Below are 16456 nucleotides of genomic sequence, written 5' to 3' on the forward strand. Positions count from 1 at the left end.
GTTCACTAGCTCTCTCCCTAAAGAGTGCAAGTCCCCTGGATCACTACCACCTAATTCAACACTTATGTTAACATACTCCTGCGATTTGTATGCTGTGATAAGAGAAATGTTTTAGAGTGTTTGTGTGAATGTGTGTGTGTGTTATGTGAGTGCGTCTCAAAGTGTAATTTAAGAGTGTTTACATTGTATTCTGTGAGCATCTGCGTGTGTGTGAGTGTGTGTGTGTGTATGTGTGTAGTGTTAGGAAGTTGGTGTGCGTGATTGAGCTTGAGTGTGTGTGTGTATTTGTGTGTCAGTGTGTGTGTCTAGAGTGTGTGTGCAGAATGTGTAAATGTGACATGAGTGGCCCACAGTTCAGGCGCTCTGTTGATCACAGTGTCTGTGGTTCAGCTGGGGTGGTGTGGGGGCTCTGAGGGGGGGAGTGAGGGGGCGATTGTAACAGGGGGCTAAAATGTTGGGGTGGGGGACAGCAGGAGGTGGTTGGGGAAGGGGGCAGGCCGGAGGGCACCAGAGGTCCAGGAGGTCCAAATGGGCCCGTGGGAGATTCAGCAGGAGGCTGGTTGTAAAAGAAGAAAGCGCACTGGTGAATGAAGGTTTCGATGATTGTCTGGTAGGTGCGTGTGGCTGTCAGAGCATCCATAGTGGTGAAGTCAGGACGCATCAGCGTGGGCCAGAAACAGATGGACAGATTCTCACTGGTCATCAGGTTAACCCTATTCCACTGGCTCACCCTTTAAGAAAGAGAGAAAAAGAGAGAGGGAGAGAAAGAGACAGTAAGTGAGCAAGAATGAGAGAGAAAGGTGAGCAAGAATGAGAGAAAAAGTTTCAGGCAAAACAAATGGAGACAGAGACTGAACTGGTCATCAACATGATAAGATGTGGAACTTTCCATAATGCAGTTTGAAGGGAAAGTACAGTGATAATACAGACATGCTGTATTTAATGACCATGTGAGTCTAAAACACTTAAGGCCTATCACAAAAAAAGGGTTTTATTTTAACACCAGTGAGTAAACAACCTCTTACGTCTTTGTATGAAATCACAGATACTTCTGAAAGTGTGAATCTCACTTGTTTAAGTGGCTCATGACATGCTTGAAGACATCATAGTTCTCACGAGGAAACCTCCTCAGCACATCTTTCATGGTGTGTAGCCTCTGCTCTCTGTCATTGATCTCTGAAGAGGAGAGACACTATTAGTAAAATCATCGTTAGTGACCTCAAGCCACTTCTATTAACATTTTTTGAGTACCATATCCAGATATAATTTCATTATGTGGCAATTTCTGGTCTTTTCAAACGTGCTTTTATCTAGTAATTTAATCCCCGTCCGGGCCCAAACGTCAAAACTGTGTTGACAGAATGAGTCACCATTTCCTGACATTAAGCCCAGTTTAACAGTCCCATTCATGAGAGGCTGATGAAAATCCATAAGAAAAACAAGGGTAAAAATAAACCGCAAAAGGATGTGGGCATTTGAGTGGGTGGGTGAGTGAGTGAGTGAGTGTCCTTACTGAAAGCCTCCACTAGCTCCACCTGCAAACTGTATGGTACCAGAGGCTCAGGAAGCTCAGAGAAGAAGCTCTTCAGGGCACCTGCCACTGTATTTACTGTAAAGTCCTTCTCTACCAGGTCCAAGTTATGGTCTGAGACAGAAAGAGAGAGAGGGAGAGAGAGAGAGAGAAAGAGAGAGAGAGAGAGAGAGAGAGAGAGACGGGGGAGAGAGACGGGGGAGAGAGAGGGGGAGAGAGAGAGACAAAGAGAGACAGCGACAGAGGCAGAAAGAGAAGTAAAAAATGTGTGTGTGCATGGGGGGAGATAAGGAAATGGAACAGTTATGGCATGAAAATAAAGGACAAAATTTATAATAAAAGGAAAGCAAAAGCAAAAGAGAAACAAGCAGTTATTTTTCTCTTCACATTGAAATCACCACACAACATGTGGGTCTGACAGGGCATGTTTGGACACCATGTTCTGATTTAGTCAAAGTCTCAGTGTTTTGACAAAAAAATCCCTCACTATTAAGTCTCTCTCTAGTCATCGATGAAACACCAGTCAAAAACAATTTCCTTTCTCCCATTTGCTATTGACAACCAGTGCATTACAAACTTGCTGTCTTCTGATCATTAGGCCTAAAATCAGAGACCTTCCAGCACTGATCCAGAGAATGATTCAAACACCATAATTATGAATTCAAAGTGCAACCTGACCAGGGCCAAATGACAAAGTTTGTTACAAAATATCTTTCATTTTTTTCCCCATTTCATCATATTTTCATCAATAATGTGACTGAATAAATTTCAATCTGCTCATGACATACTACTGTCATGTTGTGAGATGGTTTTCATCTCAAATTTCACTGGTTAGGTTAACACTGGGGACCAGTACCGTATATGTTGTAATATCATGGATTTTCACTGTACAGTCATATGGGGCAGTTTTGTTTGCGGTTTTTGAAACTGAACTCACCTTGTTCAAACTGTCTCTGCATGCTTTCCATCTCAGCCTTGTTTCCACTCACTCTGTATATGCCCTCAGTGGTCAGTCCTGGCAGAAACCAGAGCACAATGTCATTCAGCAAATTACCTTTGTGACATCACAGAGCTACTCATCACATGACCACACAGTACCTCATGTCATTTCATTTTACGTCCTCTAAAGAATGTCCATCTATTTCATTTATTTGAAACCAAGCTTTAAGGGATTTACAGTCCAACAACTGCTGTGTGTAAAACAGGACTAAAAATAGCTTACACACAGCCATGTCACATTAAAAACACCCACAAATGAGACTCATAGGCATATGAAGAGCAAAGGGGAAAAACATTAGCAGTGTGATAGGATTTTACAATGGCAATGGCAAATTCTGTAACTTAAACTGAGTCTATACAGAGCTTTCTCTCACTGTATCAATAGGATGAGTAATGATCATAGCCCTATGACTATGAAAGCCTTTTCAAAATAGCAATACATTTTGTAATTACAGTTGATTTAAAAAGAGAATTTAGAAATCTGAAAAGTTCCCTAAGACAAAAGAGAGGAACTTTGTGTCTGTGTGTGTGTGTCTGTGTACACTGACACACACAGAGGAACTTACTGTACATACACACGCACTCACTCACACTCAAAGTCAAACACACATATACACAGTTATTTTCCTCATTCAGGATCCAGCAATTTTACTGTACTACTTTTCAACACAGGAAAAGTCCAACAGAGGATGTAAGACCTTAGTCTAACCAACATTCGTCTCTGGAGGTTCAAAGACAGACTTGAGTATTTCTGAAAGGAAAACTTGGGTGTGAAGGTTGGCAACACATAAATACAACACTGTTAACTCTGTTTTTGATCTACCAATGCAGACAGGGGAGCAGACAATTCCAGACAGGATGTAGCCAGAGTCTGTTCCTATCTGATAACTTATGAAATAACCTGTTGCCTACTAAAAGACACGGCCATTTCTGTTTTACTGCAGAATGAGGAACCTGCACTGACAACACAAATGAAATTACAATCATAAGAAAAACTGTGATATGGGTCACAGAGTGCTAGAATAATGGTATGCACTCTTCGGGGGGTTAATGTTTTGTATTATCAGAGCTTCAGACTACATAAACATGGACTGGCGAATTCTTTTTGCTTTTCTGATTTTTTTATGGGTTGTTTAATGGGAGGGCTGGTGAAGTAGGTGAGACAGAACTGATGCAAGAACAGTGACTTACCAGTTGCCTCTATATATCGGATGCACTTGTCAATGAAGACTGGAATAGGTCTGTCTGGGGAGACAACATTAACCAAAGGCACTCCAAAGTAGTTGCTCTCCATAGGCTTAGAGATAGAGTGTCGAGGCTTTGGTCTTGTTTTCTGGCAACGAGAGTGATCAAAATAGTTGGAAAAAGACCGAGGGCATTTTTAAAATCTAAAGCCAGAGTATAACAGGTAAGGCTGTTCTGCCATGACAATGCTAAGTAAGTAAAGAAAAGCCTGCACACTTTGACTGGTCAGAGAGTTGTTGGTAAAAGACAAATAAAAAAAGAAAGAGAAGACTGGCAGATTTTACAAACCTAAATACAGCATGACAAAGAGCACAGCTGAAAACACAGGGACTGGAAATGGACACTCACCTTTCCCGGTCGACGCAGACTCCAGATGTTTCTCTTCTTGGGATCTTCCCCTTCCTCGTTGAGGGAGTCACCCTTCAACACTGCCACCTCATCCTCCTTCGTCTTCTGGAGAGCCCCAAGCTCATCATCACTGCCAATAGAGAAACTGGTACGGAAGCTGCTGAACTTCCCCAAGCGCTTGGAACGATCCCGGTACAGTCGGGGCTTAACCCCTGCAGCTGACAACTTTCGTCGGCGCTCCAAAGAGCTTCCATCTCCCTCACTGTCAGAACTGTTGCCTCCACCATTGGAGTGCATCCTGTTAGCATTGCGAATAGTGATGATCTTACCCTGAGTGCTGTCATGCGGCACAGAGTAAATGCTCTCCTCATGACTGGGACGAGGCTTCGAAACAGCATCCATCGGCTCTGCATAGTCTGAAGGGTCATACAACCCATCCCCACTGGGCGGCCAAGTTACATTGGAGGTAAGTGATCGACGATGGCTGACTGGATCCATGTAGGGGCTGAAGTTGGTCTTTCGAAGGTCGAAGCTGACACAAGGTTTGGGTTTCACTTGTGGTGGGACTTTGTTGTTGAGTTTATTCTCAAAGGTGCTGAGATCAGAAATGACAGAGAATGTGTCACCTGGTTCCAGATCATGCAGTTTAAATCCACCATGAGAGGTAAGCGTACCTTCATGGTAAGGCGGGGAAGCCTCCATATCTTCCTCAGAGTCTAAAATCATTGTGACAGGGCTTGGTGAACCACATCGGGGGGAGTACACATTCTCATTTGTGCTACAAGCCTCAGCTACATTATCATACATGTGAGTAGCCTCCACAATGGTCCGTTTCTCTACTACTTCCATGAAGAATGATTGCAATAGGTCTATTCTGTGTAGTCCTCCGACAACTCCACCTGGGCCGCACACCACACTGCTGAAGCGACCCTCAATCTCTTGAGCCAGCTCCTCACCTTGGACTAGCAGCTCTCGTGCAGTCTCAGAGTCTGTAAGCTCAGCTTGGGTTTCCCCTACAGCCAGGATCTGGACTGGAATTATGTCCTGAACCTCACACAAAAAGGCACACAGAGTCTCCAGCGAAGCCTTGCGGCGAGCAGAGTACACAACAATATAGCCGTGCACCAGTCGACTCTTGCGCATGGTGAATGATGCATGGTAGGAGAGCAGCAAAAGCTCAATGGTCTGCCTATGACCAGCAACCATCTGTTCCAGCAGTACTGATGTACTGCTAGCTTGGGGAGAGGTTGGTCTACAATGCTGAGGCAGTAAAAATGGTGAAAGAAGTTGGTCAACGTCATAAGAGTCTCCACACATGAGGCACATGACGATTCGCAAGTCTGCCTCGGGACTGGGATCCTGTTGCAAGTCTTTGATGCTTGGAGGTATAGGGGGAGGGGGTGGAGAGCTGTTGCGAAAAGCTGCACTCCTTCTAATGTCAAGAAGACCTCTCAAAACCTGATTAATCTGCTTTTCATTCACATTGCGTCCATAGCCTGTGCCTAGTGAGCCAGGGTCCAAGTAGTTGCACTGTAGTTTTATGGCTACCTGTTGTCCCTGTGAAATTAGTGACTGGGCAGTATCCCCACCTATTTCACCTAATCCTCCAGCACCTCTTTTTGTGACTAACAGGAGGGATAGAGGAAGCTGAGTTAGATGGCTATCCCTCCTGCCAAGCGTTGATTCGCGTAACTTCTCTGTACTCTCTACAATATAAGAGAGAGATTCCTTTGAGTTGTACAAACACAGACACCCATGGGGAGAAAATGTGGCAGTGTGGAAGGAATTAACTGGAAGCCTCACATTGCCCTCAATGGGACGAAGAATCAACTCATACATCTTTCCATCCAGCACGTAACGGTCATCACTAGTACACAATGCTCTAATCTCATTGGCTAGTTCTCTTGCTAAACCATCTTTCCCTAAAATCACTAGGTTGATTCTGTCTGCCTTGCCATCACTCATGTGGGATCTTCCATAGGAAGGGTACCGTGTGGGGAAGCATGAGGCTAATATCTGCTCTATTTTGTTGTCAACACAGTGTGGGCTACTAGGACAAGTCTCTTTAGTAGGATGGTAAACAAAATGGATATGTTTCAACACCAGAGCATCTCTTTCAGCTTGCAGTTTCTGCAGTGCCTTGAAGCGTGGTTCCTCACCGAGCACTTCTTGAATTGCACTCATCTTTTCCTTACTGGGCTTGGCATCCACCTCTAGCTCATAGAAAAGCTCAGAGTACTCCAGGAGAAGTTCTTGGAAGTCCTCCTTTGCTCTATCAATGATTGCCTTCTGGTGCCTATTGTAGATGTCCAAATATTCTGGTTCCTCAAGCCACTGGTAAAAGTCTTCATTCATTATGAAACTGCGGGCCTCTTCCCAGGGCCTACCTGGGGTCACAAAGGGTGAAGTCGCTAGTTTAGCCTTGAATTCCTGTCGCATCTCGGCACGCTTGCATTCATTGCGCAAGTGCTCGAGATGAGCATCAAATATGATCTCTGCTGCAGTTGTATCCAACACATCAAAGGGGATACGTTCGTCTTCCATGTTGTCAAGGTGTGGTGTCTCTTCCCACGGTGCATCTTCAAGTACCACAAACCAATGGTCAAAGTCCTTCTTGGACTCTAGGACTTTCTGAACCCCTGACCAACTCAAATGCTCTATTTCGTCCAGCTCTGATACTAAGGAACTTAAGGCCAGTGGGAGCATGCTCAAATAGGCCTTGCGACGCTTCTCTATGTGTTCTTGCTTAAGGCGGTGAATATGCTGCTGGAAAAGCTTTTTGGCCTTCGCTGTACCTTCTAAGAAGACATACTCCTTGTACTCTGGGGAGGTCTGCATACGCCTGCTGATGTTTGGCCAGGTCTCATTGTGATTTTTAACAATGTGGTTCACCAACCATTCATAGCGGTCCTTTGCTGAAGCTATCAATTGACTCTGATGTTTGAGTGCTTCAAAGTAAGGTATAATTTTAGGCTTGCCCCTCCCCTTATCAATGAGCTGTATCAAGGTCAGGAAAGCAAGGTCTACATTGACATTTGACCGTGCTGACGTCTCAACAACCTGCAAGTTCTTTTTAGTAATGGCAAAGGTATGAGAATCTTTGATGTAGCGCTCCACACCCTCGTCACACTTAGTGAGGACCAGAACAACAGGCTTTTTTGTTTTGCTCAGATGATTGTACAGGTTGGAGACAAATTTCATCTGGTCATCGAAGTTACGGTTCATTCCCCTGCTCACATCGACACAAAGCAGAAATCCATCCACCTGCAGCTTTCCCTCAGGCATCTGTTTTTGTTCGAAGTCCTGCTCAAGACCCAGCTGGTCCGTGCAGAAATACATTAGCTTCTCGGCAGAGGCTAATTTAGTGGAAGCAGCCCGTTTGATGTATGGCTGCAAGGCAGTGCTGCGGTGTGGTTGGAACGTCTGGTCATCAATAAACTCGGTTTGCTCAACCACATGCATTCTGCACTCCGACCCATCCTCTAGAACTCGGCCGACTTCTCCCCAGAATAAAAAATGGTCATTGTTGACAACTCGACCACCAAAGTCACTAGTGCTCAACACTGATGTGTGGTCCAGGTGAAAATCATCAGCACTGGGACGAACAAAGCGATTACAAAGGCAAGATTTGCCCACACCGCATTGGCCCTTCTCTTTTTCTGTGCCCGACAAGCCAACTACAACCAAATTGTAGATAGGCACCCGGGAATCTTGCTTTTTAGCCATCATCATCGTATGAAGACATTCATCTTGCCATGCCCCAAAGGTAGATGGTAGGGGATAGAGTGATTTGTGTCCATAAAGTTTTATAATGATGGTCTCTTTAATAGGATTACATTTGCTTCAGCCTGATTTTTCCTCAAATGCTGATTTTTTTATGTTAAAGAGGCTGACACAGTGTGTTTCTTACCCATAGTCATTAGGGGGGTGAGATGGGTAAGGCTGGAATTATTCTAATGAAGGGTCAAGCGTTTTGATTGGGGCTCCTTGTTTCCTTTACTGAAGATCACAACCCCACATGCGTAGAAACACTTCAGTCTTGTCAAATCAGTCTCTGAAAGGCAAGGGGGAAAAAAGACAGAAGACAGAAGTGATTGCCTCTCTAAATATAAAAGACCTGTTGAACAGTCTGTCACACAAGAATGTTCACGTCCACACATATATCTGAATAATACACTACCACACTTAACAAATAATTAATTCAAATATAATCACATGAGGATCAATTATACCAATATAAATCGCTTAGACCAGTCAGGTCTATGTTTTCTTCATTCTTGATACAACTGTTAAAATCTGGGCCTTAAAATATGAAACACTAGCTATCTTGAATTAAAGTTTCTGTCTATATACATTGAATAAACATAAGATGAGTGTGTGTGAGTGTGTTTTACAGTTACACTTACATTACTTTTTTAAACAATATGAGAATGAAGAATAAAATGGGGGTTTTATCATCAATGCCTTCCATTGAAGTCACTAAAAGACAATTTCAGGTCATGGTTTATCTTTTATAGGGAATGCCATCAGCAATGACAGTGAAAATCTGTTACTGTGTGAATTAAATTATGCCGTGATCCAATGGATGATTTAAAATAAAATCATTTGAGTCTACTGAAAAAAACATGACTGCTAACTCAGTAAGCTGACAGAAAACACTCAGTCACAGGAACAGTATGCAATACTGCTATAAGAAATCAATATGAAACATTAAAACAATGCATTAAACCACAAGTGCCTCTGTATACAATGATCCAGTTACTACTCATAATGTTACTACTCATAAAAATCTTTACTGTGTAGCACCAGGTAACTCAAGTGCTTTACTGTATATTAGATCTGAAATCAAAATAAAGACCATAAGGATATGTTTACACTGCAACTTAAAGCTCCCTGATGTTACGCTCTGCGTTGTGTATACCACTGGACTCAAACCGGGGACCCTTGGGATGGGAGGCGGGCGTGTTAGCAAGGAAGCTAAAACCCATGGGCGCTAGCATCAGTCGCTAGTACGCCTCTTAAGGTGTTGGGGGAGTGAGGTATACTCACTGCGCAGCACTCTACTCGCTGGCTACCGTTACACTGACATCCAGCCCAAATGTAACAGAAGATGTTTTAGAACAGTGAGAATGGTTACCAACAACAAACACACGGAGTCATATAGTTTCAGTTTCATTTTGGAGCATATACGAGGTACCAAACTTCATTCCAAGTCACGCATTCTACACGAAACACGGCGTAAGATGTCCACTTTACTGCCAAGTTAGTCCATGGCCCTTCATTTCTGGTATGTACACTCAGTGTCCAGTTTAATATTTGTGAATGCACAAACACGGGTCCATCAAACTGTGAGGCATATGTCCGTGGCCCGCTGAAAAAAAAAAACGAAGCAGGCAGACAGGCAAGGAATCAAAAACACCATCTCAGAATGAATAATCTGTTAGTCCTTACAATGGATGGGCTACAACACCACATGGCCTCACTGGATTCCACTCCCATCAGCTAAAAACAAGAAAAACTAACCCCAGCGGGCATACCATTGCCAACACTGGACAACCGAAGACTGGGAAACCTCACCTAGCCCTGTGAATCCAGGTTTCTGTTGCATTATTCTGATAGGCATAAAAAAAGCCATAAATTCATATATGCAGTATAGGTGTGTGAACCCATGCTCTTCAGCATGAATACCACACAATCATTTCCTTGATACAGGGGAAATTGGTGTGCAGTCATAACATATGTCTTCTGGCATGTCACAGAAATTCAGAACATTGCTGTTGGCCAGGTGGATCCATTCATGGCTACAGTTTAGCCGTTGTTGCACGGACACATTTCCAGCAATATAACGTACCATTTCCATTTCAGAAAGCTAATTTTGTCTCAGAAGGTCTCCAGGAACATGAGCTCTCTTCACTTTAGTGGCCAATGCAGTGCCCAGACCTCAACCTAGCAGATCATCTGTGGAGTCAGCTGGAAATGTTGGTGGCATGAATGTCTCACCATGCAATCTGCAGCAAAAGCATGATATGGTTGTGTTAACACAGACCAACATCCCAAAACAACCTGTCTGTTACCTTGCTGAATCCATGCCCTGAGGAATTAAGGCTATTCAGGAGGTGAGGTGGCAGATGGTCTGACTTACAGACCTCTTGTACAGGAGACACTAGCCACTAAGTGCATGCGCTGGACTCAAGATGGCTCCAGAGAAGGAAAGATGACAGGCTCTTGGAACTGGTTCTCCTTTATGGGCAAAGAGAGCCAGACTTCACTTCAAAACAAATTCTAAATGATCTTACCACAATTACCAGGAAAACATTTTTATACAATTGTAGCAGTAGGAAAATCTTTGACAAATGCAATATTCACACAACCCTAGAAGTGGGAAACAGAATTTCACAGTCAAAATTCTTTCTTTGCACGAACATATTACTGTCATTACTGGAGATGAAATCCTTGAGAAAGCCCTCTCCAGGACTGAAAGCACAGGCCGAAGTAGCAGTCTCTCAACAGACACAAGCCCTTTACTTCCCATCACTCCATACAACTCCTTCCAGTAATTAATTAGCCATCATATTTAAGCACCAGGTTGACAACAGTGTTTAAAGGCCTCAATGAGAGAAGTCCATGAGGACTTAAATTCTCATTCTAAAATTGTCACATAAATTGGTTCTAATGTAATCCCTTACTCATACGCCACCCTCCTGTGAGAATTTTGAGCTTTAGTTAGAACAGAAGCTATTTAACATTCTCTTTGTCATTACCGTAAGTTTTAAATCACTGACTATAAAGGTCCGCCTGCTTTCGACAATAGTTCACTGCTTCTGGGTTTATTTTTTCGGATAACAACAAAATTTTATAATAATAAGTATTAAATGCATTTACATTATCATAGGTTAGGCAGCAAGCGATCTAACCACTTGACTGACTTAATTTTCAGAATTTCTGCTAGTAAAATGAAAGTAAACATAACATTCCCTTTTCAAGAAATCTGATTTTTAACAGAACCAAATTACGTCGGAGAGGTCATTTTGAATGTATTTCCGGTATTATAAACACACATCTAAATTTGTTGCACCCTGTCACATAGAGGTTCTCTGCCTGTTTTTGACATAGCGTGCTGACATTATATGGGCAGCATTTGAATGCTTTTCAGTACTGTTCATGTTGTCTGTTTCACATGCAGAAATACCACGGGAACAAGGAAAGACGTGCTGCGAGGTTACGCAGCAGAGTCAAAGTTTATAACTGTACTTGACATCAACGACTGAGCCAGCTGTTTTGGAAACATGCTTTTTTGACTGTCAGACAATACAACAACAGACCATTCTGCCTGTGTAGTCTACAGAAAGGGCATTCTGCATGACAGATGAGCTAGCAGGACGCAGCTACCTCAGCTAATAAACGTTATTTCTTGGTTTATTTGTGTTTCTGTCATTAAGGGAGGGGGGGGGGGGATCTATGACAATCGTTTTTAAAAAGCCCTGTTTTCAAAAACCCATGTTCAATATCAATACATTGCGAAAGCTTACAAATACTTCTGTCCATCAGAGGGCCCAGTCATGGCCTTGTGTGAGAATTCTTACGCATTTCGACAACATGATCAGCAGTTAAATCACAACTTGGATCCCATCATTTGTGTTGCAACAGCTTTACAGTTTAGCTGGTTCCCTCCGTCCAATGTTGCACAAAAGTACCCAGCTGATCCTGAAATTGGAAACAATTATTTTACTCCGCTAGACAGCCTACACAACATGTTTAGAGTACCACTGCAATAAGCTGTTATTCAAGCTGAGCGTACCAATTAGAATAAACGCAGTACTTCAATAAACCAAACCTGAAAAGCGGCCAGAACACGAATGATGAAACTAAAAACATAGAGACCATAAGAGGCCTTGCAGCCTATATGGAATAAAGGTTGGCATAACCAATGTCCAGTCAAGCCTCTGTATGATTCTCTCAGAAAATGACTTTTTTTTGTTACTGCCTCTCCTTTATACTCGGCAGATTTTGCTCCAGATGTGACGCCAGGACCTATTTCCTAATAGCTGTAGCGAAATGGATTGGTCAAATTGTAAGGAAAACCCGATAGCATAGCTTAATCCTTGGGTTTAATTAAACATTCAGCGGAATACATACCATTGCATTCGTCCTTCCTTTCCCTTTCCAATCCCTCCTCCTCGCTCCATAGCAGCAATGACGGCTTCCTGACGGCTCAATAATTTTTTTAAGAGATCAGGGACAAAAATTTAAACACGTTACGTCTAAGGCGAGTAAAGATAAATGCATACGTTTCCATCGGCTTTTGTTTGTTTGTTTTGGTCGCTTGACAGATTCTGTCAAGCTAACATAGCCTAACCATCTCGTCTCAGCGTTTTGTCGTATTGGTAGCGGTAAGAAAAACAAAATGCATCAAAGTCCAGTAATGACTGATGTTCAGATACTCCTAAGAGAGATCAGATGTAGGCTATATAATGCGTTGAGAGAGAGAGAGACTTGGTTCACTGTCTTCGTCTGGCCTCACCACGTTGCTTTAGACCAATTATTATGTCCTTTGTTGTGCCCGTAATATGCCGATTAAATTGTGTGCAGCCTGCATGAACCGTAGAATTTGCTGTGACGGACAAGTTCGGCTTCATTGCCAAATCACACGAACCTCGAAAATTAATGTCATGAAATGTTTGATCTATTGCAAGCCTCAGCGTATGTTAGTGGTTTCCGTAGCTTCCCGATAATGGCGGTCCCTCCACCCGATTTCAATTCCGTTCTCCTTTTTTCGAGGAAAAAATGAGGGTTACCGAGACGGCAAACTGCGAGGACTCGCCCAGTGGCGCATGGACAAAACTACAGCGCATTGCTTATTACAAAACCAAAGCTGACACAGTCGTTCTTAACACAGGACACACCTTTGATAGAGCACGCTGCAGACAACGGCAATTTCTTTTTTTTCTTTTTTTTTTTTTTTTTTACGAATTGTGTTTGACTTTTGCTTTGTTCTGTTTTCCAAGAAAAATATCTGGGATGTACAAGAAAATATCATTAAAATGTTTAATACAGCGATAGCTGCCTGAACGACACAGTGCTATTGTATGTAATTCTTCTTCAGCTAATAAAGTCCTGACATTTCCTGACGACTGTTTTTTGTATACTCACAGTCCTTGTAATTCACTGCTTTAAAAGAGCTTGCAGCATATGTCTGTGTCTAAGACAGAGAACGATGTTTCCCTAAGTACAGTGCAAAAGAATTACATCCAGTTGACAGAACTCCGTTTGACAACCTCAAATTTATTTGCAGCTGCTGTCATTACAGCACTTGATCAGGTTAGATTTTAACTCAGTATACACTCAATCCAAACAAAATGTAATATCCAAAACCAACTACTTCAGGAGTTTCCACATTTTTTAAATTTATGAGTGAGTTTGAACTGATAGATTCATTGCAAGAGACATTCTCTGTTTACACATCCATTTCTTTACAATATTCGTGACCTGTATGTTCATAATATCGTAGTTGTAAGTCGGTAGTATTTACTATCTGCAGTAGTAGAGTAGACAGGCTTGTCCCTGCGTAGACACAGTACACGTAGGCTTCTGGTCCAGCACATGCATCTCGCTCCGCTCCTCAGAAACTCATCAGGACCTTGCTTTGCTGAATCAGCCGTGTTATAGTAGGAGTAGAGGAAAAAAGCCCACATACACTGATACACATACAGTGGACCACAGAGGGGTGGATATCTACCTCTGCATTGTCAGTGCATTGATGACATGGGAAAGAGCCATCTGTTGGTGAGATAGAGCAATGCTTTACCACTCAGTAAGGTAAAGGAGCTGACATGTGAGAACACATGGTCATTATTTAAGATTCAGTATTTGAGGTCTTTGAAGCTAGCTTCTCTGAAATGTATACTCAGGCAAACTGCCATGTTACCTTGCATTTACATGACAAGAGCATGAGTGGGTGGTTTTAGGCAGGAATTCATTCAGGAAGACAAAATCATATGTGTAAGACTGTCCTTACATGCAACTGCACTCTTTAGACAACTGACACACATAAACACAACTGTGAGACAAGTGAGCAATTGTGCCTTTTATTGAACTGATATTTTGACCTCTGAAATGGTTGATTTTCATTTGACATGATGTAATCAGGTAAAACAGGATTGGTCATCGTTACAGGTGAGAAGAAACATGGGTGGAGGCATCTGTGGAGACATTAGAATATATCTAAGGTCAAAAATGATATTCAGTTAATTTTTGTGACATAAATGTATTAGTCAGAGGTATTAAAATTTAATTGAATGAAATAAAATTCTTTTACATGAGAAGTATTAGGGACCCGGAAACAAAAGAAGTTCTGAAATGGGGAACTGAAGCAGTAAGACTTCGGGTAAATGTAAGTTAATGAGAGAGATTTGAACTCGTTTACCTGCAGGTCAGGATGCCACATTGAATCTCAAGAAGTCAAAGTGTGTCAGAGTCCACAGGCCTGGGGTTAACCAAAAAAAATCACTTTACTCACTTTTCAGTATCAAAGCATATGAGTGTATGGATGTCTTTCTTTGACGAGTAAATGTGTGATAGCGTGGTAGTGTTGTCTCTCCGTGTGTCTATGTCTTGCTTTGTGACTGAGTGAATGTATGATAATGCAGTCTTTGTGAGTCTGTGTCTGTGACTGAGTGAATGTGTGATAATGCAGTCTTTGTGAGTCTGTGTCTTTGTGACTGAGTGAATGTGTGATAATGCAGTCTTTGTGAGTCTGTGTCTTTGTGACTGAGTGAATGTGTGATAATGTAGTCTTTGTGAGTCTGTGTCTGTGACTGAGTGAATGTGTGATAATGCAGTCTTTGTGAGTCTGTGTCTTTGTGACTGAGTGAATGTGTGATAATGCAGTCTTTGTGAGTCTGTGTCTGTGACTGAGTGAATGTGTGATAATGTAATCTTTGTGAGTCTGTGTCTGTGACTGAGTGAATGTGTGATAATGTAGTCTTTGTGAGTCTGTGTCTTTGTGACTGAGTGAATGTGTGATAATGTAGTCTTTGTGAGTCTGTGTCTGTGACTGAGTGAATGTGTGATAATGTAGTCTTTGTGAGTCTCTGTCTTACTTTGCTGCTTTTCTGCGCCCGCAGCTCAGCTTTTTACCTGCAGACAAAACAATATTCAATTAAATAGTTGTGTGTGTGTGTGTTTAGCTTTTTACAGCATTGAACCAAATGTCCCAATGAGGATATAATATCATAGTAGTGAATTCCTACTGGTCATTTTTAAAGGGATATTGCAGCTAATGTTCAGTCAAAATACTGTCCAAATATTTCATATGTGCCACCCCCCCCCCCAAAAAAAGAAAGAAATTGAGGCCACCTGTACATCCATAACAGTTTAACGTTTAAAAGAACGTTTAAACAACGTGTTGTAATATCCTGTGTGTTTGACTGTTTATCTGTCTATCTGAGATTCAGACAGGTGCTGTTTAGTTATGTTTGGATGTGTTGCTGAACTAACACAGGTATGGACAAATATGAGTTCACTGAAAAGAGCATATAAGACATGAGAAAAGTTCTGCACTGGGCAGAAAGGACAGTAAGTATTGCATACTCACTGAAAATAATTGCAATGCCCAGACAGAAGAGGATGGCAGCAAAGATCAGTCCACCTCTTCTTATGAGTTCATAATCTGAGACAGAGTTAGCACACACATATACATTAACTAAACATATACACACATAAATCTCTCTCTCTCTCTCTCTCTCTCTCTCTCTCTCTCTCTCTCTCTCACGCACACACACACACAAAACACTTGTGTACACATTAGAATTATAATCAGTACATTCATGTCACAGAGAGGTGCAATAACCCTTTAAACCAGGTGCATTCAATCCCCTTTCTTGAACTCTGTCCTCTGGCAAAATTTACTTGTACCCTCTTGTAAAACTAGACAGATTCAGTCAATCAAGGCCCTCATTTGACGCATAGCATTAGTCCTCGGCGTGTTTAACAAGGTTTGCCAGAGTGCAGATGATGGAATGAGCTCCTCTGCCTTAAATGTTCGAACATTTCCATATTTTCTCTGCTGTCCACTAGGGGGTAGACAAACACTGACTGCCGTCATTGCTGTGAAGAAGCATTTGTGGTCTAATTGCACAACTACTAAACCCCATAGACTAAGAGGAAATTATTCTTACCGTAGACAAAGTCATCATCCGAATAAGTTGTTTCTGAGGAGGAAAAGAGGAACTTGAACTGTTACTTAACAGTGATATTTCTACACTTTATGAAGAAGTTGTATTGAAATGGCAAGACATATGGGAAATAAGGGGACAAGTGATTGTGCAGATGTTA

The 16456-nt window shown here is 42.2% G+C and overlaps 1 protein-coding gene across 1 annotated transcript; it reads right to left on the reverse strand.

Moving 5' to 3' along the window:
* Positions 1-370: 370 nt before the first annotated feature.
* Positions 371-8142, reverse strand: arhgap35b (Rho GTPase activating protein 35b). The gene is made up of 6 exons (XM_030781575.1): positions 4124-8142; positions 3722-3863; positions 2469-2546; positions 1514-1645; positions 1071-1176; positions 371-731 (listed from the first exon to the last, which is right to left on the reverse strand). The coding sequence occupies exons 1-6, from the start codon at positions 7853-7855 to the stop codon at positions 371-373; spliced, it is 4551 nt and encodes a 1516-aa protein (XP_030637435.1). The 5' UTR covers positions 7856-8142.
* Positions 8143-16456: the final 8314 nt, after the last annotated feature.

This window comes from Chanos chanos, chromosome 8, assembly GCF_902362185.1.
Source record: "Chanos chanos chromosome 8, fChaCha1.1, whole genome shotgun sequence".
In the NCBI taxonomy this organism is placed as follows: domain Eukaryota; kingdom Metazoa; phylum Chordata; class Actinopteri; order Gonorynchiformes; family Chanidae; genus Chanos; species Chanos chanos.